We start from the raw sequence: 27,456 nt of genomic DNA on the forward strand, positions 1-27,456 counted from the left end.
GGCACACATCTCCTTAAGAAGGACTGAAAGACTCTGCGGTCCAGATGATTCGACGCACATTTTTTCACTCGGGTCCGGGGAAAAAGGCTGAGGAAAACTTGATATTTTTAAAGAGGTGAACCTGTGGTGCTAATTCTCGCAAAAAGGTGAGAAGTAGCTTTCAGTTGCAGTAATAGACATACCTCCTTGGTAGACTGTTGGTTTGCTACACGCTCTATTTAACTTTGCTATCAACCCTAGAACTGCCTCTCCAGAAACGAAGGGCCAGATTCACAATAAACTGGCGCAGTGCTGTGCCAAAACCATCAGCGCCGTGCCAGTTTTGAAACGCAGGGATGCGCTGTATTTGCAAGAATATGGCACACTGCATTTCGCCGTGCGCCAACGCTAAATTTAGCTGCCAATGCAGGCACCCTTGCACCATAGTTCACGGGTGTCTGCTTTGAGGGGATAGGTTGTTTATCTGCAGGAAGGTATCCCTTCCTACACATAAACAATCGTTCATGGCGGTTTTGCTCCTTCTATGTGTGCTGCAGAATGTAGCACACATGGAAAAAGCAAAAACTAAGAGAAATGAAAGCTTTTCTCCTCATTGCACCATGCTAACACTGCTCCTGGGGTGGCATTAGTTTTTGGTGCTGCCACAGATTTACAGGACCAGATTTAAGAAAAGGGGCGCTGCATGCACCCAGTGCAGCGCCACTTTTCTTGCGCCCCCTAATGCCCCTCTAACGCCACCATGTGTGCGGCGTATCTATGCACCATGGTGCTAGTAAGGGAAATAACATTCAAATATTTAACGCTAGTTTGGAGCTTTGCAGGATTAGCACCAAAAATGTTTTACGCTAATCCTGCAAAGCCCATTTTAAACAATGGTGTGCCTTCTATTAACGCCTGCTCTGAGCAGGCGTTAAAAGTGCCAAATTTAATGACGTGAAGAAATCTCTCAGACTTCTTTGCGCTTTTTTTTCTCCCCCCCTCCCACCAAGACAGGAATGCTCCCTTTGCATACATTAAGACTGTCACAGGCATAATGTAGTGCAAAGTTTTACAAAGTTACGCAATGCATGCATTGTGCCACTTTGTGAGTTAGGTGCAGTGATTTTGGCCTTGTTGGGCCACATTAGCTTAAAGCAAAACGACGCTAATGTGGCAGAAGGAGGTGCTAGGGGCTCTTAAATCTGCTGCACAGATGATAGTAAATCTGGGGAAGCATCAAAAGCAATGGGTATTGCAGGGGAACACCCACAGCAACACCCATTGCACACCCCTCTGCCGCAGAAAACTGCGTCAGAGGGGCCCATATTTACAAGGCAATGCTAAGTCACAAAAGGTGGCTTAGCGCCACCTTGTAAATATGCATAACGCACAGTGCCACCGTGGTGGTGCTATGGGGCTTGTAATTATGCCCCTAAGGATGAATACTATGAATACTACTGGCATGGGCATACCTTTAGGGGGGATGTTACATCCCCAACCCCAAATAAATGTTTATTGTGATAAATAGTCAGATACAGGGGCTCTCAGTCGGGTATGGTAAGGTGTCTGTCGGATTTCACCAGATATTTTTACACACCCAGACAAACTGCACACACACTGTCCCCCCCTCTCAGTTTGGAAAGGCTTTTAAAAAAAGGTGGTTATTTCACAAAATAATGTGCTTCTCTCACTTCCTACCCTACCAATCCGCATTCCTCTCTCCCTTTCCACTGCCCCTTACGCCTCTCTGGTTCGCCCTGGTTGTCGTATAATGTATTTTAACATTATGTGCAAGAGGGATTGTTTGAAATCTGCAGCTCCCCCTTCCACCCCCCAATCCCCCACCCCAATCTTACTGCCCATACTACGCCCCTGACTGCTGGGTCTTGGGTCCCTGTGGTGGTGTCAGCCTCAATGACTGTAAGAAGGTTTGGTCTCCCCTCTGCCGTCTCTCCGGTGAATTGCACACGCTCACGCCTGGCGCTGCCCATCGGTAGCAGTGTTCGTGACGTGCCCCCGTGTCCCGACAACGTCAGAAAGGGTTAAGGAGCATCTCTGAGAATCGTTTTGACACTGTAGTTTGGGAGGAGCGGGCGGCCAGGGGTGTGGGACACTGCCCTCGTTTTCCACCAATAGCAGAAGGAATGCCAGTCCAACTCCCATTCCCGGGACTATTTGATGGAGGCGGGAGCGGGCTTGAGGTTCATTCTAAGAGTCTGAAGAGGGACTGCATCAGGACCCAGGACACCAGCCAGAACCAAGTACCGAGACAGACTCAAGAGGTAACGCCGAGATGGGGCTGCTATTTACATACGAAAGAAGCCCTCAACACTGTGCCCCTCCTCTCCTGCAACTTTGGAGTTTCTCCTTTCTTACTGTTTATTGGTGTTATTGTTATGGGTTCTAACTGCAAGGTCGACAGAGACTATGCGCCCCATGCAAGCGCCTAGAAACTCTTTTCTCTGCACCTGTTGGTTAGTGCCGATCCTGTTCCCACTTCTCCGGGCGCACACATTTCCCTTGTCGGATGAATTCATGTCTGTGTGGTAGAACCGAATCACTTTTGAAGGTTTCAGCCTTAAATCGCCTGAGATATTTCTAGCGTGGCTTCTTCCAGCGGATTCATCCACATCTCTTTTCCTGTGTCTCCATATTCTTTTTTTTTTTCCCCTCTCAGCTCCATCGCACTGCCCCTTCTGTGTCTCTATTCTCCCTCGAGCTTCATTCATCCTCTTTGTCGCTGTCTCCTTGATTCTTCTGCTCTTTTACTCGCCAAATTTGCATTTATATTCGGTTTCCTTCTCCTCATACCCCTTTGCTGAGATTTTCGTTTTCCATATATCTTGCCCTGTCCCGTTCCTTTCGCTCTAATTCCTCTCCCTCGTTCTTGTCTTTCTTTCCCAGTCTCGCCCCTCCCGTCCTCTTTCCCCATGCTCTCCCGACAACTTCTCTTGTCACTCGCCTCTGGCTGCCTTTTTTTTCATCCCCCAATACTCACCCTCTTTCGCTCCTTTCCCTGGACGCCCTCCCTTTCTCGCCCCCTCTTCCCCTGTTCCAACTCTTCTCTACCTCGACCCTTCCACTTTTCCCGTCTTCTGTGTTGCCTTTCCCCTCCCCTGTATTCGCCCCTTTACAGCCCCTCTCTTGAAGTCTACCCCTTGCTCTCTCTTTTTTCGCTTTCATTCGTCCTCACTCCTGTTCTCTGCCTTTTTTTCTTTCTTTCTCGCATCTCTTCCCGCTCTCTCTTTCTACCTTATTCTCTCTTTCTTATTCTCTGCTAAAGTTGGAAAAGAGGGAGGGATCTAGCTGGATCCGGCCTGGCAGTCATTTCTGAGCCTGATCCGGTGCAATCTGCAGGCACCAGGGTCCATTCCTATGCACTGCTTTTTGTGAACTGTACGTTTAGAGAAGTAACCCACAGGGGTGAGAAAAGCCTTGTTGGCAATTTGAGTGCAGATGTTGCTAATGTATTTGTTGACTGTCAGACTCTGCCCCTTGTGACCCCGCCCCTTTCCCGCTTACCTCCTATTTATGATATCCCAGAGTAAATATGTTCCATTTCCAGCGATGGTCTCTTTCATTCTGTCACACACAGAACTCTTTTACTCTAAGGTATACACATGATCTCTCTCTCACACCTCAGTCCATCTCTTTATTCCCTGTTGCCCTGCCTCACACTTTTAATCTTCCACTCAACCCCCTCTATTACTCTAAAAAAAAATACTACTTTCTACCCCTTCGTCTCATCATTTTCCTTGTCTCTCAGTCCCTTCGCATAGACTCTACTGATTTTATTAAATCCATAGATAGCAACAACAGCGCAATATTATTGTGTCCTGTTCTGGCATCATTCCAAAGTTCTTATACAAAGCAGTCTGCTCATTCATTCATGTCTCATTCTGCCACACTCCCTCATATTCTGCTCCCTCGCCTTTATCTTATTGCTTTTCTCTGCCTCTGCCCCTGTCTATCTCTTCATCACTATTTTTACACCCAGTCTTGTTCTTTCACTTTCCCACTCACCTTCCTCTGTTTCTCCACTTTTTCCCATGTATGGTTTGTTCTTCTCGCTCTCCTACTTTCACCTACCCATCAATAGTGCCTCTCACCCCGCCCCCTCCACTCTCCTTGTCTGTTTTACCCTTTATCCCGCTTCTTATGGTGCCCCTTCTTCTCTTATGTGTCCGGTTTCTCCCACTTTCGCCCGTTTATCTCTTATTTGTACAGCTGTTTCCTACACTCTCCATAAACATGACTGTACTCTCCTGGAGACGTTACACCGTGCATGCACCCCGAGTATAGCAGCATTTTACTGAACAAATGCGGCGCGGGGGCCCTTATTAGTATCAGACCCATGGGGTCGTTGTTACGCCTCTTGGTGGCACCTCCACCACTCACCTTTAATTTCCTGCTGATCTGTGTGTGCCTCCCAAACACACTGCCCCCCCGCCCGCAGTCTCATTCAAACTTATTTTTTGCCGTCGTAATATATTAAGGTCGGACACTAGGAGAGCTTACCGTGTCTGCTGGTTTATTTCACTCCTGCTTCTTCTCCCATGGCTTCTCTGACTGCCCTGTCAGGTGTCATTCGCCGTCTGTTGTCTTCCGTTCGGTTCCGGGTTGCCCGCTCTGCCCTCTGACCTTGCGTCCCAGGGTTCTAACCTGCCTTTTCCCGCCAGCAGGAGCCATGCAGGCCGACAAGTACGTCATCAAAGTGAACGGCAACGTGCTGCGGCCCAGCGTCCTGGACGTGCTCGTCAACATCCAGGACTCCAGCCCCCTGCTGGAGAAGGTGAAGCCCAGGAAGGCCCGATGGTCGGTTCGAGCTTCCGAGGTGTCCAAGAAGACCTTCAACCCCATACGAGCACTTGTGGACAGCATGAAGCTGGAGCCCAACCCCAACAAGCCCATGATTGCTCTTTCCATAGGTCAGTGCTGCTCCAGGCGGGCTTGAACCTGCTGTTTTGAGCTCACTCTACTGCTTCTTGCAGGCCCCAGTGGAGCAGGTCTTCTCTTTCGCTAGGACATAGCAGCACAGACTGTCTGTCTTAGGCATGTAGCAATTCAGTTTAGGCAAGTTGTGTTATGGGAGCTGGGCCTACTTGTAAGGAACACGTTGCAGTACACATCAGTCTCTCAAACTGGGCTAGTGAATGGGCATTAGGCTGATCCTGTGCACAAGGGAGAGTAAATCAGTGCCGTAAGATTATACATCCTAACACAAGTGCCCCACAGGCCTTCATTGTAGTGGCCTGAATCATGAAACCCTCTTCAGGCACGGTGGGGATGGACAACGTGTGTTTTGCATGCTACTGCATCTAGGAGAGTCCTGCCCGCATACGTGTGTGTGAGTGTAGGACCTACAACATGTAGAAGAAATAAGGAGCCCATCATAGTTACTCCAGAGAGATCCACAGAGGGCTGGATTGATGTCTAACATTATAAATGTCAGCAGGCGATGGGAAAAGCTGTGGGTGGGGAGTATCTAAACAAGTAGATGAATGAATAAGCATTAAGATTGTAGTGGTGAGAGTTTCAAAGCCCTGAAGACTATTATGACAATAATAGGGATTATGACTGGAGTCCCAGGGAAAGTAGGCTGCACAAACTTACAGGACCAGGTAGGCCATAGTAGGGGGTAGATTGTAAAATAGTTACTAGGGAATGCTGCAAAAGTATTGCAAGAGAGATATTGCACTGCAGGTACTGGGGAATTCTGGGGTTATTGAATAGGAGATATCACATTTCCCGTACTGGGGATCTTGACAGTGTTTCTAAGGGGGGGATATTTGAATGAAGGTACTGATAAAAGAGTCTAGTTTATTAAGTATTAGTGATCAAACTAAAGGCACAAGGAGTCTCTGGGAGTTTATAAACTCACAGGGTCTCTCACTACCTGTCGTGTGATCTCCCCCATTTAATAGAGTGGGGAAGATCACATTACAGCCTTTGGAAGACACTGGGAGTTTATTGAATGGGAAAGATCACATTACAAGTGCTGGTAGAACCTGGCACCTTACTGAGCGGGTGAAATCACATTACAAACACAGGGAGACTCTGAGTTTAGTGAGTGGGCTAAATCACATTACAGGCACTGGGACACCCTGAGGGTCAGCTGAATGAGCACAATCACTCTACCAGTACTGGGTGATTCCAAGAATCTACTGATGGGTGAGCTTAGACTGCAGGTACTTGTAGACGCCAAGAGACTAATGGAAGGTAAATAGACTGTAACAGCCTGACAGAGAATATTTTCTCTTACAGGTGACCCTACTGTGTTTGGAAACCTTCCGACAGATGACGAGGTTACCATAGCCATGAAGAATGCTATAGATTCCGGAAAGTACAATGGCTACGCCCCAGCCGTAGGTAAGTGTTCTCCATCAGGATTGAACACCAGATGGTAACGAAGGGGCGGTTTCTATGGTTTACTGGTCTATAGGAGTTAACAGTATTCACTAACCTTCATCTATGCCTCTTTTCTTTCTAGGGTACCAGACTAGTCGTGATGTCATTGCCAAGTTTTACAGCTGCTCAGAAGCCCCTCTCGAAGCCAAGGTAAAACATTTCATAGACTACTGTCTCTGTCCTACCGAACTAAGGGCCAGCTGTAGCAAAGGGTTTTTACCATTCTGTGTCAATGGGAAAATGTGTTCCTACATATGGCCCTAAGTGCTACAGAGATCAAAAGATTTATCTGTCAACCTTTGGGGATTTTGTAGCGGGGCCAGGAGATTTTAGATCCCCCAAATACGAAAACCTAGTATTCCATGCTCTTTGTGGAATGTCCTTCCTGGTCAGTTAAGACTTAATGAACATCTGGTCCATTTAGGAAAACGTTTTCTGGAAGCTGACGTGGTGTTGTCCCGCCACAACTGGGTTACAGGTAGGGCCACTAGAGTTACATACTTTTCCCCCCACCGAATTTTCTACAGAATTATGATTTTAGTGCACTTGCTAAGGAATATACCATCTGCTGCACAATTTACAGATTTCTACAAAAAATGTTTTGATCTCAGAGGGCTCAAAAGTTACAGAAAAACAGCGACACGTATGGAAGTGCGCAGTGGCAGGGCCATTGGAAAGATTAACTTGTCACCTATTAATTGCCCATTTCTATATTCAGGAGTTAAACTGGCAATAATATGGTGACACGTTTGCAGCATTAACATGTGTTAAAATAAGTTATTAGAGAATAATACTACACAAAAATGACACATTACACTGCATAATTTGTCTTTCCTTGCGCATAATTTGGTCCTTTAGTCCACATAATTCCAATGGCCACGGTTGTAGTGACGTCAATAAAGTGTAAACAATGGTCCCCTTTTGCATACAGATGAAGACGGTGGGACGTCAACAGCAATTCAGGAGTTATTGTGAACTGAAAATTCTAGATCTTTCGGAAGTCTGTTGTTGTAATGTAGACCTCCTTCTTGACCTCTTTTTCATATAGATATTTGTAAACTAATATTACAAGCTTTGGGTGACACATCAAGTGTGTAAAACAAAGAAATACGTATGCAATATTCTCAAATTAGGAGGAGAGTATTCATAATAAAACACGAATCATCCAGAATAATTATTCTGAACCGAGTGTTCAAATGTCTTTTGTCTGTCTGAGATTTAGTCAATTATGCTTAATTTATGCGTTTTGTCTGTCTGAGCTTTAGTACATTATGCGTAATGCACACTGCTGGGTTTAACAAGGCACTACTAGAAGTAGTATAAAGAGATAGGAGAACAGTGTAAAGTGTATATAGTATCCGGGAAATGAGGCAACATCTAGTAAGGATCGTGTTCGTTTATGTTTTTTAACAGATTTTATTGGGTTTTACATCAACCTGGCATATAGCACAAAAACAATTGTTTCTTCTGTTGCCTTCCAGTGTGCAAGGCCACACCATTCAGTTGTTAACCCCCCAGAACTTCTTTAACCCCCATGAGCCATGCACAGTAATTGTGCATATGTTAGATGTGCACGAGTGTCCTAGTGGAAACGATAAATCACATAAACACGCCGCCGTTGTCTCCAGGATGGTGATCGTTTATGCAGCTATTTGAAACTGCATGCCAAGCAGAATATTCTCGAGGTCTGTCCTTTGAGCACAACACATTGTACACTCATTTAATTGTTGGAACTGCCCTAAAAGCACAGTATGACGCGAACAATCAGTCCTGCAACATCATTCCTATTGGATTTGGCCAGGTGGTCGTGAGTGGTTAGCACTGCTGTGATGTGGCAGCGTGTGTCCAGGTTACAATGCCTTTGAAGGACAATCTTGCACATCACACATCATTTTGGTGCAATACGTTTGAGTGGACAGGTGAGAGGAGAGCTCAGTGTCCTGTAACTAATCCGTCTTTGGATTCTGTTATTACTAGAGGTGATTCACCCTTAGAGAAGTCTAGCACTGAATGTCCAATGTCGACTGAGCTCAAGAGGGCATACAAGAATTACATTCCAGTGTACATTGAGTCCTTCTTTGTCTCTCATTCAGTCTCCAAAGACAAGCCTGTGGTTGGTCTCTTAAGTGATAAGTACCTTTACAGTTTAGAACCCATGCCTCTATGGGGATGCCAGTTACTGGTTTTTCAATGTGGACTACGCTCTCAAGGTTATGTCAGAGTTCTGTTTCCAGCCCATTGTCTCTTTCTCTGCTTCAGTCTCTAGTAGCCAGTCAATACTTAGGCCTGATTTAGAACTCAGCGGAAGGATTACTCCATCACAACAGTGATGGATATCCTGCCCGCTGAAATATAAATCCCATTATCGTCAACCCGTTGAAATATAAATCCCATTATCGTCAATTGAATTTAGATTTGGCAGACAGGATATCTGTCACCGCTTTGACGGAGTACCCCGTCCGGCAAGTTCTAAATCAGGCTCTTGGTCTTTTCATGGATAGAGCCCCCCCTAAAGTCCAGAGGTCACTCCTACACTGGGCTTCCAATTACTGATCGACCAACACAACTCTTATAGAGATTAAAAAAGAGTTAACATGCTATGCATTTCCAGCACATAGTCTCTGTATCATGTTCAGCCAGTAAATACCAGTCTGTACTTGAGCCTCTCTAGAATCTACAGGTCACTTCTCTGTTGTACGGCCAGTTAATGATAGATCCACTTAATCTCTACTGGGACCCTGGTACCCCTACTGAATCATTGTTGGAATCCGGGGGCCCCCAATAAGTCATTACTCAAAGCCGGGGTTCCTGGTCTAATCATTTTTCATGATTTGAACTGCAAACAAAGAAACTAAGGAAAAAGGCATTCATCAAACAGATAAACTTATGAAATATTCAGAAACAAATATAAAAATAAATGTGGCTGGTAAAGTTGGAGCTTTTCTAAGACCGCTCTTTGTCCGTGCTATATTCTGTTTGAAGCACTTGTACTGCTCCCACATATCAATCTGAGGACAATAACAATTTTTAGCCTCCATCTTGATAACACTTCACATTAACAGAACGTTTTAAAATGTTCATTTTTTATATTTTTCTTTCTTATATGATGTACAATTTATTAGTCTTTTAATATTATTTCATTTTTTAAGAAGTCACGCACCCCCTGAGTAGGCTTTGCTGGCCCTCAGGGGTCCCCGAACCACAGGTTAAGAACCACTGACCTAGAAGATTGAGCTCTAGGGAGTATGGAAAAGTTCCATTCCATTGAACACTGAGTCTCTAGTCTCTGTTATGTAGTCTTCTGCAGCTCCACTGTGCTTTGTCTTTCCACAAATACAGCCCTCTAGAAAATAGAGGGATTTCAACATAGAGAAGCAATTTATTGGTTGGCCATTACACCTCTTCAGGGCAGCTTTGAGTCCGATTTCCATGCAGGCTCAGTTCTGATTTGGTCTTTCACCCATTCTCCAATTCCCAAGCAGTGTCCCTCTTTGGAGGAACACCATTAGACAATAGCCACCATTCCTCTACAGAAAGGCAACTCACCGATCTCCAGAATTTAAGAGAATAAGTCCATTCCTTGCACATTCAGTCCTTGGTTGCTATCGCTCAGTTATCAGTGGCACGTAAGTCCTAGGTCTATCCATGGCGGACTAACCTTTACAAGCTTGAGCCAATAATTTGAGAGCAAGGTCAATAAGCTCTAGTGCTCAGAGAACAGTTTCATTTCCAAATGCTCACCCCTTGATGTCCATGCAGACGATACATCTAGGTGGTGAAAGTGTCATCCCTGTTACCATTTCCCTCCTACCCTATAATTGTGTATAAATGAAGGCCATCTGCTACCTTACGAAACTTGCATAACCACATAATAGGAATAGATACTAAGGTCTATGTTGATTCCGCAAGCAGTTTAAAAAACATTTAATCTGGAACTATATAGAAGTGAGCTTTTTCATAAAAATGCCTTTTAAAGTCCCCGGCATTATCTTAATGCAGTTACACAAACTGAAAAGACTGCAGTGGAGCTAGCGCCTTTTATTACACTGTTAAGGGAACGCAACAGGCTTCCTGCTCTTTTCACTAGAATCCATATTCCTGATTGAAAATGTAACATACAAAGGGTTAGGGTGTTTTAATTCACTACAGACCGAGGTACCCAACTTCCAAGCATTTCCCCAATCTTCTAAAGTAGTTAAAATAGTCAATTCCTTTAAACTCCTTTTCTTCACCATGAGAACTTGCATAGTATATACGAGCAGCTATTTCAGGTACAAATTGGTATCTCCCTGGAGACTTAGGGAGAGCTGAGTATTTATCAACAATTTAGCTGTCAATTTTCTCTCCATGTGGACCATTTATGTAATGCACATAGTACTCACTGATATACTCTTATTAAATGCCACTGGTATTCTGTTTGGTCACTACTCCTCTTGATAACTAATGATCATTATTCTGTTGACGATTATGTCTGGTATTTGTATTTATACCCTGGAAGGTCCTTTTTGACGATCAATCTATCATTTTGCAGATAACATGTTCTCTGCAAAATGTTTTTGCAACATTCATTTCTCTGTTGACAATAGTATTGTCTGTAAACGGTGCTGTGAAAGCTTCTGTTACATGATTTGTCTATTCTAAGAAGTGTTTTATGGTCTTATAATCTCCCTGGAATGTACTTATGTTATTTTGCTTCTCCTGAATCATCTGTTTGTTACTGCTTCACTAAATAATGCCTTTCTCCGCAGGATGTCATCCTTACCAGTGGTTGCAGTCAAGCTATTGAACTATGTCTAGCGGTGCTGGCCAACCCAGGGCATAACATTCTGGTTCCACGACCTGGTTTCTCCCTCTACAAGACGCTTGCTCTCTCGATGGGGATTGAAGTCAAACTGTATAACCTGCTGGTGAGTTAATGGAAAAGGCCACCATGGATTCCAAACAACCCCTTTTAGACTTTGATTTTACAAAGGCCTAAATCTGGCTTTGGGTAGATGTTAGCATGGGCCATTCTGTGAATCATGTCACCATACTTCTCAAAACACAAGCTGATATCGTCAAACAAAGCAATGTTCTAGAATGCCTATTGAAAGTGATTGCTAGCGATGCAGGATTTGGTAAAGAGAACTGCTTTTTTTAAATCTCTCCTTGGTTGGCCCTTTTAAGGCAGCCCTGCCCTAAACAGGCCCTCTGTAGACAGAATTGTAGCAGAGACTGGCAGAGGCCAGATTTTGCTCATAATGTCTTTCTCTTGTGTTAAAGTTACGTCCCCATCCCTGTTGTCTTGGAGGACAGGCTATAGCCTTTCTAACAATATCCGTGATGTCACATTTGGACTGACATGCTAAACATTTCCAGATTTGCCAGTTATTTATGGATAGTTTGATCTACTGCCAAAAGCAACAGTTATCCGCAGTGTGCTGCCATTTTTTATGTAAGACCAGAGATGCATTCCAAGGGCGGTGCTCTGCTTCAGCCAATGGAGTTAAGCGATTTATAGAGGCTCCAGCCGGAATCCCAACACAATACACTAATGACGAGTTTGAAGGGGGAGCAGGACTTGCCTTTAGGAAAATGAGGGGATTTCACAAAAAGCTGTGTCTATCCCTGGGGCAGAGCCAGTCATATGTGAGGAGATCCATTTCGGTGCAGCTGGCCTCTAAATGACACGGACCAAACTCAGACTTTTCTTGATTTTGAGAACCACTGGATTGTTGGGAAATCTCCACCTTTACCCACATGTCAGTCCACCTCTGAAGGTTGATTTTAACCAGGTGACTGCAAAGATGGTCTTGCTAAAGCATGGGAAAGGAACATTTATTCAGGATAAGGGAAAGAGTCAACCAAAGTTAAGCAAGATAAAAGGTAGAAGTATAGAGTGAGTGTGATAAAACAGAGGCCGCCACCTACCTAACCTTGAGGACTTCATGTGTGATGGCAGCAGAACTTCAAGTTTCATGTTTTAGGAATGAGTCCATCTGTCCAACCTCAGACTCTCCCACATGTTAGCCACCTGATTGTGGTGGATCACAAACCACAGCAGCACAGTACTAGATGCTGCCTTCATTAGTGCACCACATGGCCTGTAGATTATTCCACAAACAAGAACTGGCCATTGAATAATGTGTCTCTGTCTCTTCCTCCACAGCCAGAGAAATCCTGGGAAATTGATTTGAAACATCTGGAATCTTTAATTGATGATAAAACTGCTTGCATCATTGTGAACAACCCTTCGAATCCATGCGGGTCTGTCTTCAGCAAAGCACATTTAAAGAAAATCATTGCAGGTAAGTCCAGCAAAATGACAAGTCTTGAGAAATAGAAAATAGATGTTATACTTTACACAATAAATTGTGACTTTATGATCTCTCCGTGATTAAAGCAGAGTATTCCTTGTATTGAAACACTAAAAAATCTAAACTTTTAAAATTTGTTGAGGAGTCATTGTTTTGTTTGCCACCTTCATTGTAACTCTCCAAGTGGCAGCAAAGAGAATTCAGTAAGGTCACCTTACAGATAGGCTTGGGACTCACCTACAATCTAGGTGACATTTTAACATTTGCATCATAACTCGATGCCCTACTAAACCCTGTTTCATCCTAGCCTCCCACAGCTCTTGTGCAAAAAGTTAAGTCCAGATTTCCTCAGTATCCACCCAGAAGGTCTCCAGCCTCATATGGCTACCATAGAAAACTCAATATTTTACATTCTGGCACTAAGTAATGGTTTAAATATAATATAGGTGGTGCATAGACATGTGTACGATACCAGTACTTACAACCTGAATGAACCACTTATCCTATACACCCTCGTTCCACAACAGAAGAGCTTTCAAGTGACCCCAGGTGCATCAGTTGTATATAAAAAGAAAAAAATAAATACAAATCAAATGGGTGAATGGAAGCCATCTTGTTCTTCCTAAGACAAGCAGACAATGCATTGTTTAAAGGCAGAGGGTGGTAACCTCATTCTTGAAAGTTGTTATCTTGTTTCCACAGTGGCTGCAAGGCAGTGCGTCCCCATCCTGGCCGACGAGATCTACGGAGACATGGTGAGTACCAAGAACCAGATTAGACAGACGTTTTTGTGGAGGGTTGATACAAAAAACATAAATCAGGGACCTGCTTGGCCATCCTTGTTTATAGCAGGAAGCAGGAATATCTGGATTTAAGTACTAAAAAAATGTCTTCCTGTGAAAGAGCTATAGCATCTGCCGCCGTCTAATTGTGTGTCCATCATAGCTGCCTTATTATTAATAAAAACAGGCTTTGCTTACTTGAAGAGCATCTGGCTTGGAAATAATTCCCCCTCTGCTATTCTCTTGCGACGCCCTGCCAAGAACTCTAGGAGTGCAGCAACACTCAGAGGGGAAACTGACACCTGGCACAGAGATCACTGGACAGTGTCACTCACACTGAGTACAGACAGAACTAAAGAGTGACACTCAGACAAAGCACAGGGCGCACTTAAAGAGTGCCTACTACACTGAGCACAGTCATCATCAGACAGTGAGTACAGGCGGCCCAGCAGAGTCAGAGAGTGAGATTCACGTTGACTACAGACAGCACTAGTCAGTGACACTCTCACTGTGTGCAGGAGCTACCAGGCGCTGCTATAACAATTAGGCTCGATGTACAAATCTCCTTCATAGTCGCAACCCTGTGATTCACAGCCACGGAGCTTGCAACTGCAAAGGGGCCTTTTACAATGTACAAAAGCGGTTTGGCAAGTCGATAAAAAGATGTTGCAGTCCTCTCCAGATTGCAAATACGAGGGGTCGTGAAAATGCCCCCACCTCCTTTTTACGAGATGGAAATGTATGTACAAATGGATTGTTTACCGACCCTGGGGACGCAGACAAGGAGATTTCCCTCTGCTAACCATGTTGGCGGCCTGGGGGAGAGGAGGCGGCGGCCCAGAGGCTCCAGCCTTCCGGCTCCATCCGAACACGCAAGGTGTCTTCCCAAACAGGAAACCCTTTTGGAAAAGCAGGACCTGCCCCTTCAATGGTCAGGGTTGCTTAAAAAGTCTCCCATTTGGGAATACAAATCAGCGCCAGGGATCTGCTGTTCCTTGCGGACCACCTTCCTGTATTTTCAATCAGTCACTCATGGGGTTAGAAAGTACGGCCTTCATAAAATGAATATTCATTGAGTAGGTCGTTCTGTGACCCTCTTGCAACACGCCCTTCAGTACACGGTTCGCTTTGCAGATAGCACCCCCAGTCTCAAAGCATTCGTTAAATGTGCGCATGCCGGGTTTGGGAACGGGGATCGCACATTTGGCCCGGCAACACCCGATAGTGACAGTCACGCCGAGCTCGAGCAGCGCTAAAAAGAACGAGCCACACTCAGCGCAGCCATATATGACAGACATATACCTTAGAACGCAAAGCTGATGTTGATGGAAATGTATCATTGCGGGACATTGAAGATGCCCTTCAGATTGTTCCAATATAAACGTTTTTGGTTGAAGAAGCTGAACTTAGTTTCTCATCTTGGAAGCCATGGTGCGAAAGTGAGGCTCGACACGTCATAGACAGGCACTTCTTTTCGGCATGAATAGCATGAGGAGGAAAACACGGCTTTAGTCAAACACCCGATCGCCACAGTCCCAGAGGCCTCTGTTTGCCGCATGTTCAGATTAGTCCTTGCTTCACGTGTGCGTATCCCTTGACCTCGTAAAAGGAGGATCCCCGTCTCTCTGTTTATACCGCGCTCCGGCCCCCATGCAGAGATCCCATCAAACCCCGTGAGGAGGACCCCTGCCTGACCTTATGAAGACCCCTGTGAAGCGAGCTCCCTTCCATGGCACTGCCTTCTAGGCACTTATAAGGATAGATGCCTAGCCGTTTTCATCCTGCCTGCTTAATGTAGAGCACATGTCTGAAACGTGGCCATTCCTGCCCCTTCCCAATGAAGTGCATCTGTGCACCACCTGCCTCCGTGGAGAGGGGATAAGCAATATATTCCAAAATGTCATGGTTAAAGGCCACATTTCATGCACTGGAAAGTAATGTTCTACAGATTCAGGGGGCAGGGTGGAATGTACAGAATGCAGGCCCTACTTAGAGAGGGGTCTATGATGTAAAGCCAAGGGGCAGACCCGGGGGGGGGCTCGTGTACGTACATCCTAACAGCCGTGTGCGTCTTCACTTATGTAGGCGGAGTCCCCCTGTACTCCTCTCGTGATGGGAAGGCAGACCCCCGCCATCACACCACGATGACTTTGCATTTGCTGCCCCCTCCCCACTCCATAGGTTCTCGTTTCCAGACTCCTAATCATTGCCAGCTGCGGGGCTGCTCGCGTGCCGTGTCCGCACTGTGCTGGAGCCAGGCCTGTCACGCACTTCCTAGGGAGGCGTTAATCCAGCCGAGAGGCCCTGCTGCAGGAACAGAAGAGGCCCCGAGCAGAGTACTAGTGCAGAGCATTCCTCGGCTGTAGGAGGGAGGGGTCCGGAGAGAAGGACCTAGCCCTTCGTGATGGTGTGCAGTGTGGCACTGGCCTTCAGTTCATGCCAGCGCCCAATGCCCATTACCTCTATGCCCTGTACCATCGCTGCTCAAGAGAGTGCCCAGATGGTTCCATGTCACCGAGACCCGCATTCCCATTCCAGGACTTTGCTTTTACATATCAATGCATTCTGGGAGCTATAGTTTCGATCCATTTTAATTGGACCAACACGCATGCTAATGATTTGTAAAAGTAAAGTCCAGGAGTGGAGAAATGGTCACCGTTCCTGTATGTATCAGTGTAGCCTTAAGATGCTACAATGTTTCCCCTCTATGGGAACCTCTAGCTGAGTCTGCAGTGCGCGCCCTGTATAGACCCAGCTCCTACCTACCCCGCGCTCCCCTTATATCCCGCCAGTTCTTGTGGTTGCTGTGTTGTCACTCACCTCTGATCTCATCTCTTACTGATGCCGCGCGCCCCCTGTATCCGGCCAGTTCTCGCGGCTGCTGTGTTGTCAGTCACCTGTGTGAGCCCAGCTCGCGGTGACGCAGGGAAGGGTGTCCCATGTATTGTTACATATTTGCTAATGCTGCGTGCGCCCTGTATGAGCCCACCCCTTGTAGGCCACTGAGTTGAACTCAAGATGTGTTCATTGAAGCCCACCTGTGTGACCCCCCAGCTGAACATGTAATTCGCCCACGCTGAAGCCACGTGAAGCATTAACGGGATGGTCTCTCCGCTTCTTCTCGCAGGTTTTCGGAGAGCGCAAGTACCACGCCATGGCACCTCTCAGCACCACCGTGCCCATCATGTCCTGCGGAGGCCTGGCCAAGCGCTGGCTGGTCCCCGGCTGGAGGATGGGCTGGATCCTGATCCACGACCGCAAGGACATCTTCGGGAAAGAGGTGAGGGGGCGGGGTCTGAGCTCATCACCGCCGTGGCTGAGCCCCCGGGGGTGTCATAATCACTATTAATAACAGCAGCACTTCTACTACTAATAGTAATAATAATCAATAATGCTATTTGCAGCATTGGTAACAGTAAATGTTTGTTTTATTGATGTAATTCAAATTGATAAGGTTGGTGGCAATAATATTACTATTACTAGTTGAAGTGTCATTTTTACTATCGCTAAAATGTTTTGAACATGACAGTGCTTGGAAGTACATGTAGAGCAGTGCAACAAGTATTTAAAGGCAAATGGGCAAAAAAGGACCCTTGCAATTCAATATGTCCAGGCTGATTCACGGTAAAACGAGTTGATATATGATTCATAGACTTGCTTCTACATTGATCATAGACTTACTCTTCTTTTTTGATTCATTGAAATCCCCAGGAAACCCTTGAAAAAATAACCGCTAGGTTGCTGCCATCCACTCGGTCACTTTACCCTATTTCTCTGCACCGCCCACCAGTAGACACAACGGTAGACCTAGGGCAAATTTGTTTTTTTCCTTCCACTGTCCACATTAAGAAATGGGGTCGTTTAGGTCATTATCCCACTGTAAAAGCTTACTTACACTAACGTTTTTTAGAACTAAACCTAAATGTGCTTTTATGGTGGGAAATGTTTGTGAATGGTCACAAACTTCCACCTTTGCGAAATATTCCAGCAATCCCAATGGTCCGTCCTCTGTCCCGCCCAAAGTACCACGTTTTGTGCAATTCTTTTAAGCAGTAGCACATCCCCTGCTTTCCAGATTTTACTCTGTCATAGTAAAGCAAACTTAAGCTTTGAAAATTCTGTGAAACATGATTTAGGATTTCTGACCTTGAATTCCCCTTGTTTCAGGCCTCGTAAACTAGATTTATGTAAAATAACCCCAGAAGAAAAAAAAACTTTGTATACACATGTGCTTAGTGTCTGCTTTCATTAATAATTCAATTGAAAAACATCTGGAAATCTATACTGGCCATAGTTTTCGTGGGCAAATGCACTAGTGGATTCTCCACGTAGTGGAAATGGGCCTTTGCAAATTTAGGTTTTTTTTCTCCCCCCTCTGGAGAAACCCTTTCTCATTCACCACTATGAAATATGACGATATTCCATTCCATTTGCCACCTTCAAAAGGCATTTATGGGTGCCTTCAATGGGAGCAGCTGTGCATGCCTTGTACCTTCAAATTGTGTGTGAGTACCCACAAATGTTAGAGTTTGGAGGTACTCCCTATATACTGCATAGTCACTTCTCGCTCCATCACACCCCCTCCTCCTGCCCCTAACTTTAATTTTTCAACTGTGAAAAATACTTATAAAGGCAAATTGCTTTTTTGTACACGTAGGCTGCACTTACCTGTGGAACAGCCTTTGCCATGATAGAAGACTAACATTTCGTAGAAATACGCCAGACCACACTAGGCAAATTTAGTTCAAGATGTAGTGCTTAAATAAGGGCTGAGTTCTTCCGTTTCAATACTTCCTCTATTGTCCACAGTTGTTTTTAGTAACATCAATTGTGTTGTTCTAGCTACCATTACTTGTTAATGTTTCCAACATTGCTAATAATAATATTGATATTCATATTTTCTAGATCCGGGAAGGCCTTGTGAGTCTCAGTCAGCGGATCCTTGGTCCATGCACAATAGTCCAGGGGGCTCTGGAACAGATCATCCACAGGACACCTCAAGAATTTTACCAAAACACCATCAGCTTTTTAAAGGTGCTTATCTGCTCCAAGGTTGAAAGGAGCTGTGGCTGGGATGGGGCGAGTGTGATAAAGGAGATGCTGGCTGGGTTTTTTCCTTCCTACTTGTTGTTGGAAGACCCTGGGGCAATGGTGGAGGTCAGGGCCCTCTGCAATAGGTCCTTCAAGGAGTAGTTTGCGCCAAAATGTTTGCAGAGGAGCTCCTGCAGTGGATATTTCTTACGCTACCAATTTCCAGCTCAGCGAGTAGTACAGTGCTCATGTTTGTAGAGGGCTAATGCATCAGACATATTCTTGTAACTAGTTGTATAGCAGCAAACAGTGTGGTAGCAATGTCTTTACAGGCTCAGAGTACATGACAGTGCAGGTGCAATGTATGTGGAGTAGATTCTGCAACAGCCAAAAACAGACTCCAGAACAGAGGATGGTTTTATTCCAAAGTTTGTAAAGGAGCTACTGCAGCAGTTATCTTTTTCTAACATGCTTCAGAGCAGGGAGTAGTGTAGGGGCAATGCCTTCAGTACAGTTTCTGCAGCAATCATGAGTTATCCCAACAGACTTTCGACCAAGGTGCTGTGTGGGAGCAATGTTTGCAGGAAAACTCCGATGCAATAATGTCTTCTCGAAACCAGCTCCAGGATGGGGATTAGTGTGATGGTAATATCTGCAGAAGGTCTCGTATCTGGTTCCAGATCAGACAATAGTTAAATGCTTCCATCTGTACATCAGCGGAGCTCCTAAATCAGCCATATCTTCTCTTCGGACAGTCCTTAATTTGTGAATGAAAGAGTGCTTGTGCTCGGAGCTCTACTAAGGAGTGAAGAGCTGGTGCAATTAAAATGTTGGTGTTCCAAATACCAAGGCTGGCAGTTTTTAATCCACTACAAGAAATTCCGTATCTCTTTTTCTCGCTCTTGCCGGTCCTTGCTTTCTCCCTTTGTGAAGGTTTTGCCGTTTTTCTCTTCCTTTGTCTTTCCGATCCTTGTGTTTTTCCCTGTCTGCACTCAGTGATTATCTGATATGGGGAAGTATGTGCTGGTCCCCATCAATAGGTGGCGGTGGCCTCACCAGCATCCCCCTACTAAATTAAGCACTGTCTTAGGAGCTTCCTAAGCACAAGGTAGTGTCTTCTGTTTATGGGCTGTTGCACAAACGATAGTATGGTGACAATGTATGTTGATGAGCCTCAGCAGCAGTCATATACTCTATCAAGCTCCAGAGTACTGACTAGTTTGGTGGTCGTGTCTGCAGAGGAGCTCCTGGAGCAGTCACATCTTCCATTAGGCTCCACAGTAGGGAATAATGTGGTCATGTGGTGGCATTATCTGCAGATGCGCTCCTCCAGCAGTTCCGTCTTCTAACAGGCTTCACACTAGGATGTTGGTTGGTGACAGTGGTCGAGAACAAGCTCATGCAGTAGTCATATTATTTACTAGCAGATTTCAGAACAAAGGATAGCATGGTGACAATGTCGGCAGGGAAGCTACTGCAGCAGTCGTATATTCTTCAAACAGGCTCCACCGTTGAGTATAGTGTGTCGGCAATGCCAGCAGAAGAGCACCTGCAGTAGAGATATGTTTTAGCAGGTTATAGTGCAGGAAGTAGTGAGCTGGCAATATCTGTAGAAGAGCTCTTGAAGCAGTTTTATCTTTGCCGAGTAGGCTCCAGTTCAGGAAAGAGTGTGGTGGTAACGTCTGCAGAAGAGCTCCTGCAGTAGAGTTATATTTGACCAGGCTCCAGAGCAGGAGATAGTGTGGTTACAATGCCTGCATCATGTCATACCTTCCCCAGGCAGGCTCTAGTTGAAGGAATAGTATGGTGGCAAAGTCTGCAGAAGAGCTCCTGCAGTAGCGATATATATTTTAGCAGGTATTAGAGCAGGGCATAATGTGGTGGCAATGTCTACACAATGTCATATCTTCTCCAAGAGGGCTTCCGTTCAGGGAACAGTGTGGTGGAAATGTCAGCATCACATCATATCATATGTCATATATTCTCCAAGCAGGCTTCAGGGAAGGGAAATGTGAGGTGGCAATGTCAGCATCATCTCATATCTTCTCCAAGCAGGCTTCTTCAGTTCAGGGAACAGTTTGGTGGCAATGTCTGCATCATATCATATGTCATATATTCTCCAAGCAGGCTTCAGGGAAGAGAACAGTGTGGTGATAATGTCTTGTTTGTAACTCAGCAGTTGATAGGGTCATAGTTAAATGTGATGACTGATCACTCCATTTCCCATGCCATGCTGGCGGAGGAGACGCAGGAAAGAGTCACACAGAGGTTGGGTGAGAGAGTCCGAGTAACAGCCAGTCCTGTACTTCTGATTCACTTGTGCATCGTTTGTTGACTTTTCCTGTTATTGGCTAATTGAGAACATTTGTTCAGACGCTAGCTCTGCTTTGTTCATCTGGTCCTTTGGCACGCTCCCTCATTTTTGCTATGTTCTGTACCTTTTGCAGTCCAATGCTGACCTTTGTTACACTGCTCTGTCCACTGTCCCTGGACTCCGACCTGTCCGGCCTGATGGCGCCATGTACCTGATGGTAAGTGACTGCATGTTGTTTTTGGCAGCCCTTGAAACATTGAGGCCTACTGGAGGGTGAAATGGGGGAGGTGGGGTTGGAGTAGGGCAGAAGCAGCTGTGGCAGACAGTCAGGACAGGGGGGATAACTGGGTTTAGGAGGACAGTGGCAGGTCTGCTCTCGTTGGGGCAGCTGCCTCGATTACAAAACTCCTACTTCGACTTTTGTTTGGCTGTAAGAGCCCAGGTATTACAGATATGGCTCAGCGCAGTGAGCCAAGGAAGAACCTGTCTAAATCCGAAGCGTCTTAGGAAGGCAGGAGTACTAGGAACACAGGCAGGTACTGCGCCCGTGGCTCGAAGACGTGGGCCAGAATAGAGGACTGGAGCAATCGGTGTGTCATGCACTGCATGAAAGAGAGCAGAGTTTACAGTGGTCTTGCTTGGCATCAAACAATTATGTTCCACTGCCATGCTACTTGCCATACATAGATCGTCTATTCCACAGCACCCCTTCTGTCCTGGGGAAGCCACTGCAGTGGAGGGAATATATAGAGCCCTTCCCAGAAGCTTCTGTGTCCTTCTAGCCCGGTCTCCTCAGACATCCCTGTCTGGAGGCAGTATCAGCTGTGCTACCAGCCCCATTAATCCCCTAAAGGCAGCATCAGGAGCTCATCTCATTACCCTCTAGAAGTAGTATCTACATCTCTTCTCTGCAGCACCAGGACTGTATAAACCCATATCTCCGAACATTGCTGCCCTTCCTGGAGACAGCTTATGCAGCTTCTATCCACATCACTGGAGGTCCTCAGAACTCACTCACTAGACATTGCTGCTCTGAAGCTCATACCCGCATACCCCTGTACGCCCTTCTCCCTGGCCATTGCTCCTCTCGAGTCAGAGTCTACAGCTTCACAGCAGCACGAGGTGTCCTCTAAAACCATCCACCTAAACACTGCTGAGGGATAATATCCACCTCTTCTCCATTATCACTGGATGAAGGCAGAAACACAACTCCCCTCCATAGCACCACATGCCCCTCGTTCTCCTGCGTGTACCTAGGTGATCTTGTTGTGGTACCCACAACTTTCTCCATAGCACCAACCGTGTGTCTTACCTTACCCCTCTTTTAGATCACCGCTACTCCAGAGGCAGTGTGCTCAACCAGACCCTACACTACTTTCAGCCCTGGGCTTACTGCTGGATGTAGTGTGTGCAACCCTCCTCCACAGCAACAGCCTTGTCTTTAACCCCCTGTTCCAGGATTACTGCTCTGGAGGTTGTTCCTGCAGAGTAACAGTTGGAAGTAGGCGGTGGATTTCATAGTGCTTCAATGCTTTCTGCATGTTAAGAGCTATCCTGGCTCCAAAAAATCATCCTAGTGCAGCTCATCTAGAGCTTTACTCCACATCCGCTTCCGCCACATTATGCACTCTTCCCATCATCTTGTAGGTCACCTTCTGTCACCATCTTCACCTGGTGATCTGTGCCCTGCATGCAGCACATAAAGCCCTGACCGCCCTATCTACCAGCATGCGCAGCTCTTTTGGTAGAAGGGTGGGAAGTTTAAATGAAAGTCCCAAGACTTGCATGTCGCACACAATCTTGCAGTTGAGATTTTAGGTAAACATTAAAAAAATGTAGCATTTGCTGTAAAAACATAATGACTGACCAAAGGGCAAATCCATTTTTAATGTTAGTGTTGTGGACGCAAGGGGATGGAGTAAGAGATGGTCAATATTCTGCCAAACATCCTGAGATCAGACCTCTGGTGCCCCTGTCTCGTGTAACCTCCGGCTTCTTTTCCTACCTCCCGCTGCAGGTCGGGATCGACATGAAGAGTTTCCCAGAGTTCCAGAGTGATGTGCATTTTACGGAGCGGCTGATCTCAGAGCAGTCAGTCTTCTGCCTTCCAGCAACTGTAAGTTGTTTTTAAACTTGACATTGTATTTCAAAGAGTCGCAGTTTTCAGAACCTCTGGTTTTTATGAGCGAGAGTCTAGAACATATTCTGCTGTAAAGCAGTCACTGCTTGCCTGCTTCAGTCCATCAGGCTAACCTCCCAATTTCCTTCCATCTCTAATTCTGAAACACTCAGCATCCTCACTGCCATGCTGTCTTTCCACATTCGTGGCATCTGTTCCACAACGAGCGTCTTTCCTCTCACTGGGTGTCCCTTAGGTGAAGGTTCTTCTCGTAAAGGAGCTTTCCAACTACTGCTAAAATTAACCTGCTTTCTGCCTTTTCCTCATTTTAGTGTTTCGAGTATCCCAACTACTTCCGAATCGTGGTGACCGTACCAGAGGACCTGATGCTAGAGGCCTGCAACCGGATTCGTGAATTCTGCGAGCAGCATTACCAGGGCCAGGAAGGATCCCAAGACCTGGAGTGTGACAAATGATTCATGCCCGTCCACTCCGCAAGAAGGACCACCACCCGGGAGCCACCCAGCTCATGAATCACTGCAACGCCGGCATGGAGGGGAAGCCCTCATCCAGTGACCGTCCTGATGCAACATTTTAGGAGTCTGCTTCTAGGCACATTTTTGATGCTTAAACTTTGTGAATGTGGCAGGAGTAGACGATGCCACCAGATACTCCTCTCTGGTTCATATCAGACACGGGGTTCAGAAACCTAACTCTTACCAAAGTAACTAACTCGCCAGTACAACTCCTCCGGTGACTGACTGCTCTCTCATTTTACGAAAACTAGGATGATTTAGAGTGGACCTCATGGATATCACTTATCAGCACATACTCCTGTTAAATGTTTACCGCATGTCCAGCTGTCAGGTGCTTGAGTAAAGCACCCAGCGAGAAGTGAGTGACACTTTTGGGTTAATAAATCCCAAACCTAACTGTTCAGTTTAATTTTTAGCACTTATTTCCTTGCTTCTGAATCCCACAATTTTGGCAAACAAGGGAAATGAGACACGGACGATACAGTGATTTACTAAGTGTATGCCACTTGTGGAAGTGATGATTAGAATTCCAAACCTTTGATCCCACAGTCTGCAACTTTGCCGCCAGATCACAACTTGACCACTCTATCTCTTGTGCTTCATCGTTTAACAACATAAATTGCTTGTAATGTACTGTCAGTACGATAAGGGGGCAAGCGGAGGCCATACAGAAATGGAGAATCCTTGCTTCCAGCAGCAATGCAAGCTGGAATCATTTCTCCCATCCCCAGATACAAAATAGAAGAAAGGCTTCTGTTTTTGAAAGGATGGTGTTTCGCCTGATCTTTCTCCTCGTACCATGTGTTTGACTTCAGGTCAGAAGAGAAGGTGAATAGCCAGTAGCCAGTTCCCCCTCTGAGTGCTGGCAGTTGGTAACTGCTGTTCACTCTAAGCTCTCTTTGACTCCATCTGGTTTGACAGTGATATGGATGCAAAAACATGGTAGTTGATCTACCATCCCAAATGCAAGCTGGCACCAAAGTGAGTGCTGTCAGAGTAAAAATATCTGCCTTCCTGATAATGTCCTCAGAGATGCAGTCTACCTGATGAAGCAATGACTAATGATGTCAGGAGGGTACCTGCAATGTCGTTGAGACAACTGATGTAATTCTTTAGACTATGTTTCCTGAGATGGAGCTTTCCAAATTACAACTTATCCATTTATTACATCCAGAATGAAAAAATATATCCTTCCAAATGTTCTGAAAATCTTGGTTTAATAAGCTCAGATGATGACTTCACCAGAGATTGGTGATATTCTCTCGCTGTTGGCACCAGATATTAGTTGTGAATTCCTCACAATTGTGCCTTCTGTGGAAGACTATACCAGTGGTCCCAACCTTTTGACTTCTATGGACCCCCACTTTACCATTACTGAAACATAGGGACCCCCACTGAATCCTCATTGGAATCCAGGGACCCCCCCCCACCAGTGAGTCATTACTGAAAGCTGGGGACCTAATCTGTTAATATTATTTAATTTTCTAAGCATTCACGGACCCCCTGAGGGGGCTTTGTGGACCCCCCATGGGTCCCCGGACCACAGGTTGGGAACTACTGGACCATCCTTTCACATGGCATCATTTACCAGATATTGTCGCCAAGGATCAATGGTGCTATCCTCCTACTGACTCGGCCAGATTTTTATCATGGCAGTATATATACTCTGTTGCAGCGGCTATGGTATACCGTCAAGATAATTACCAGCCCACCCAATTTAGATGCGGGCAGACATTAGTTTAATCACTGTCTCTGCTATGATTAAACACTTCCAACAGGCCAGCGGAGGCAGAGTTCTAATGCTGCCAACCTAATTTAGATGGGGGACTTAGAGGTCAGTTTTCATTGCCAGTCACCACCAGGAAGCCCTAGCGGTAAAGGGCAGTGAAAACTGCTAAATGATCCCCTCGCCGTGGGAGAGGACACCCACGGCGAAGGGAGCATTTTCTTTTTTTAAGTTTCAAAAAGAAAATCCCGCTTCAGGATTTTTTTTTTGGGGGGGGGAGAGAGTTTGGTGAAGGGCTCCACCATGTTGATGGACCCCTGTACTAAACTGTAAACAGCATTGACAGCTGCCGTGACAGAGGTTCCTGCCAATGTTTTAGAAATGACCACCAGCTTGGCAGTCATTTCTAATTTGGCCGGTGGAATAGTCTCGGCTTGACTGACATTAAGTCCTCTGCTATGCCAAACGGAGATTACTCCATTCACCAACATTTAAATTGGGCCCTTAGTCAGAGATCAGTGATGTTTCCAAAGATTACTGGGGTTGTATTCTTGTTGATGTCATTCATTTTCAATGACGACATCAGCTATCAGCGGTGGTACCCTTGCAATGATGCTATGAAAAGACTGATAGGACTGTCCTATCTTTTTATGTGTGAAGACTCCACAGTCATAAAGCTACTACTAGTAAAATACCTCTGTGAATAGCAAACAATCGTAAACTCTCAGAAAAGTGTAAGTTTACCTTTGTGAATCAGGCCACCAGTGTTACCTGTCAAGTGAGGTAAATGTATTTAGTATTTATCCCTCAAGTTTTGTATGTTTTATATTAGTGACCGTAGGCAGTTTATTAAGTTATATTTTTATAGCGTAGTTTATTCATTATTCACTTTATCCCTGGAGCTCAGTTGGAGGGAATCCTGAGAGTATGCACATGCCTATGGGAAATCAGGATTGGTGCTGGATATGGCAGCATATGTGCATGAAGAATGTCTGATTCCACAGATGCTATCTGAAGACAACCCCTGCTAGTGGCGCTACAATGGGGAGCCACCCCTGCCAGGATACCCACCTGGCAGCTATAGCTGGCTGCATTAGTGGATGCAGTATGTAGGAACACAATGGCAGGGGGAATACATTATTTCAATACCAGTGTGGGCTCAACAGCAGATACTTCTAAGGAATGGGTGTTATTCAGGGTTTATATACGGTGCATATGTAATAAGAGCACCCCAGGTGTACAGCAGTACTACAGGACCAATTAGGCAGACTTCAAATTGAATAAGAAAAGTCTGATTCGAAAAGTGCTGTGAGAACTACTTTCAGAAGCAGAAAACCTGCATCCTGGACACAGAGCCTGGTGTACTATAGATTCATGTAACCCATTAGTTTCTTTATATCATGTATCTACATATACTGTATCTAGACGGCATGCAAACTATTTGTGCCAGTTCTCTGTAATGTAAATGGCATAATTTATTGACTTTTTTTATTAAAATTATTAAGAAATTAAACCGCTGAGATTTTTTTCAAATTATTTATTGCTCAGCTATAACCCGTATGTAGTACAAACTTGTCACTCATCGTGGACTTAGTTTCACATTCAGACTTCTCATGCCCCGCGTAAGGGGTGCTGCTGTCCTGAGGTCTTCTCTGTAACACGTCCGCAAGTGCAACATTCTCGCCAGGCTAAGGACCTCAGTTCAACTGAGCTGCAGAAACTAAAGTTCCATGTCCGTCAGCATACACACCCATTCACGACATACACCCTGATCTAACTATGCAAAGCACAGCCTGACCGCCACCTCACTGAGATCAGAACACAACGACTGTGTGATGAGCAGTCCTACAACCATACGGAGAGAGCACCCGTGCTCCAAGAGTGCCATGAGACCATCAGTGGCGTAACGCAAAATTACTGGCACCCCATGAGGAATGTGGTAACTCCCCCTACGATATCTCACAGATATTCACTGGTCTTGGGCTGAATGGGGCCCCCATTGAAGGGTTGGGGTCCCTTCGGTGGTTGGGGACCCCACTGTGTTGCAGAGGCCTGCGTTACGCCCCTAGAGACCGTACCAGTGGTGAAAAAGCAACATACAAACGTTGAAACATAATTAATATACAGTGCACGGGTAACATGGGGAAGTGACCTTCGCACCTCCAGGTGCATGTTCTGCCATTGTGATTTTCCCCAAGGCAGTCTCCTAACACACACCTATTTTCTCCTAGCAGGACGGAAGTCGTGACAAGTTTCGTGTACAGT

At 45.6% G+C, this 27,456-nt stretch overlaps 1 protein-coding gene and 1 long non-coding RNA gene across 4 annotated transcripts in view; one reads left to right on the forward strand and one right to left on the reverse strand.

Moving 5' to 3' along the window:
• LOC138268063 (uncharacterized) overlaps window positions 1-4,647 on the reverse strand; it is a 540,881-nt gene extending 536,234 nt beyond the window's left edge. The window contains exon 1 of the long non-coding RNA XR_011199914.1: window positions 4,498-4,647. This is a non-coding gene — a long non-coding RNA (uncharacterized lncRNA). The remainder of the gene's footprint in view (window positions 1-4,497) is intronic.
• Window positions 1-26,704, forward strand: TAT (tyrosine aminotransferase). Of its 3 annotated transcripts, none has more exons than XM_069217424.1 (12): window positions 1-146; window positions 4,662-4,907; window positions 6,244-6,348; window positions 6,470-6,537; window positions 11,136-11,294; window positions 12,536-12,674; window positions 13,386-13,438; window positions 16,593-16,745; window positions 18,371-18,499; window positions 20,944-21,027; window positions 22,828-22,926; window positions 23,262-26,704. In XM_069217424.1, exons 2-12 carry the CDS (start codon window positions 4,667-4,669, stop codon window positions 23,403-23,405), a joined length of 1,374 nt encoding a protein of 457 aa, XP_069073525.1. In that variant the 5' UTR covers window positions 1-146; window positions 4,662-4,666; the 3' UTR covers window positions 23,406-26,704. The 3 variants fall into 3 exon arrangements, with proteins under 3 accessions (XP_069073525.1, XP_069073524.1, XP_069073523.1); XM_069217423.1 differs by lacking the exon at window positions 1-146 and adding an exon at window positions 2,097-2,261 and having other exon boundaries at window positions 4,659-4,907; XM_069217422.1 differs by lacking the exon at window positions 1-146 and adding an exon at window positions 2,098-2,261.
• The last annotated feature ends 752 nt before the right edge of the window (window positions 26,705-27,456 follow it).

Source organism: Pleurodeles waltl, chromosome 12, assembly GCF_031143425.1.
Source record: "Pleurodeles waltl isolate 20211129_DDA chromosome 12, aPleWal1.hap1.20221129, whole genome shotgun sequence".
In the NCBI taxonomy this organism is placed as follows: Eukaryota; Metazoa; Chordata; class Amphibia; order Caudata; family Salamandridae; genus Pleurodeles; species Pleurodeles waltl.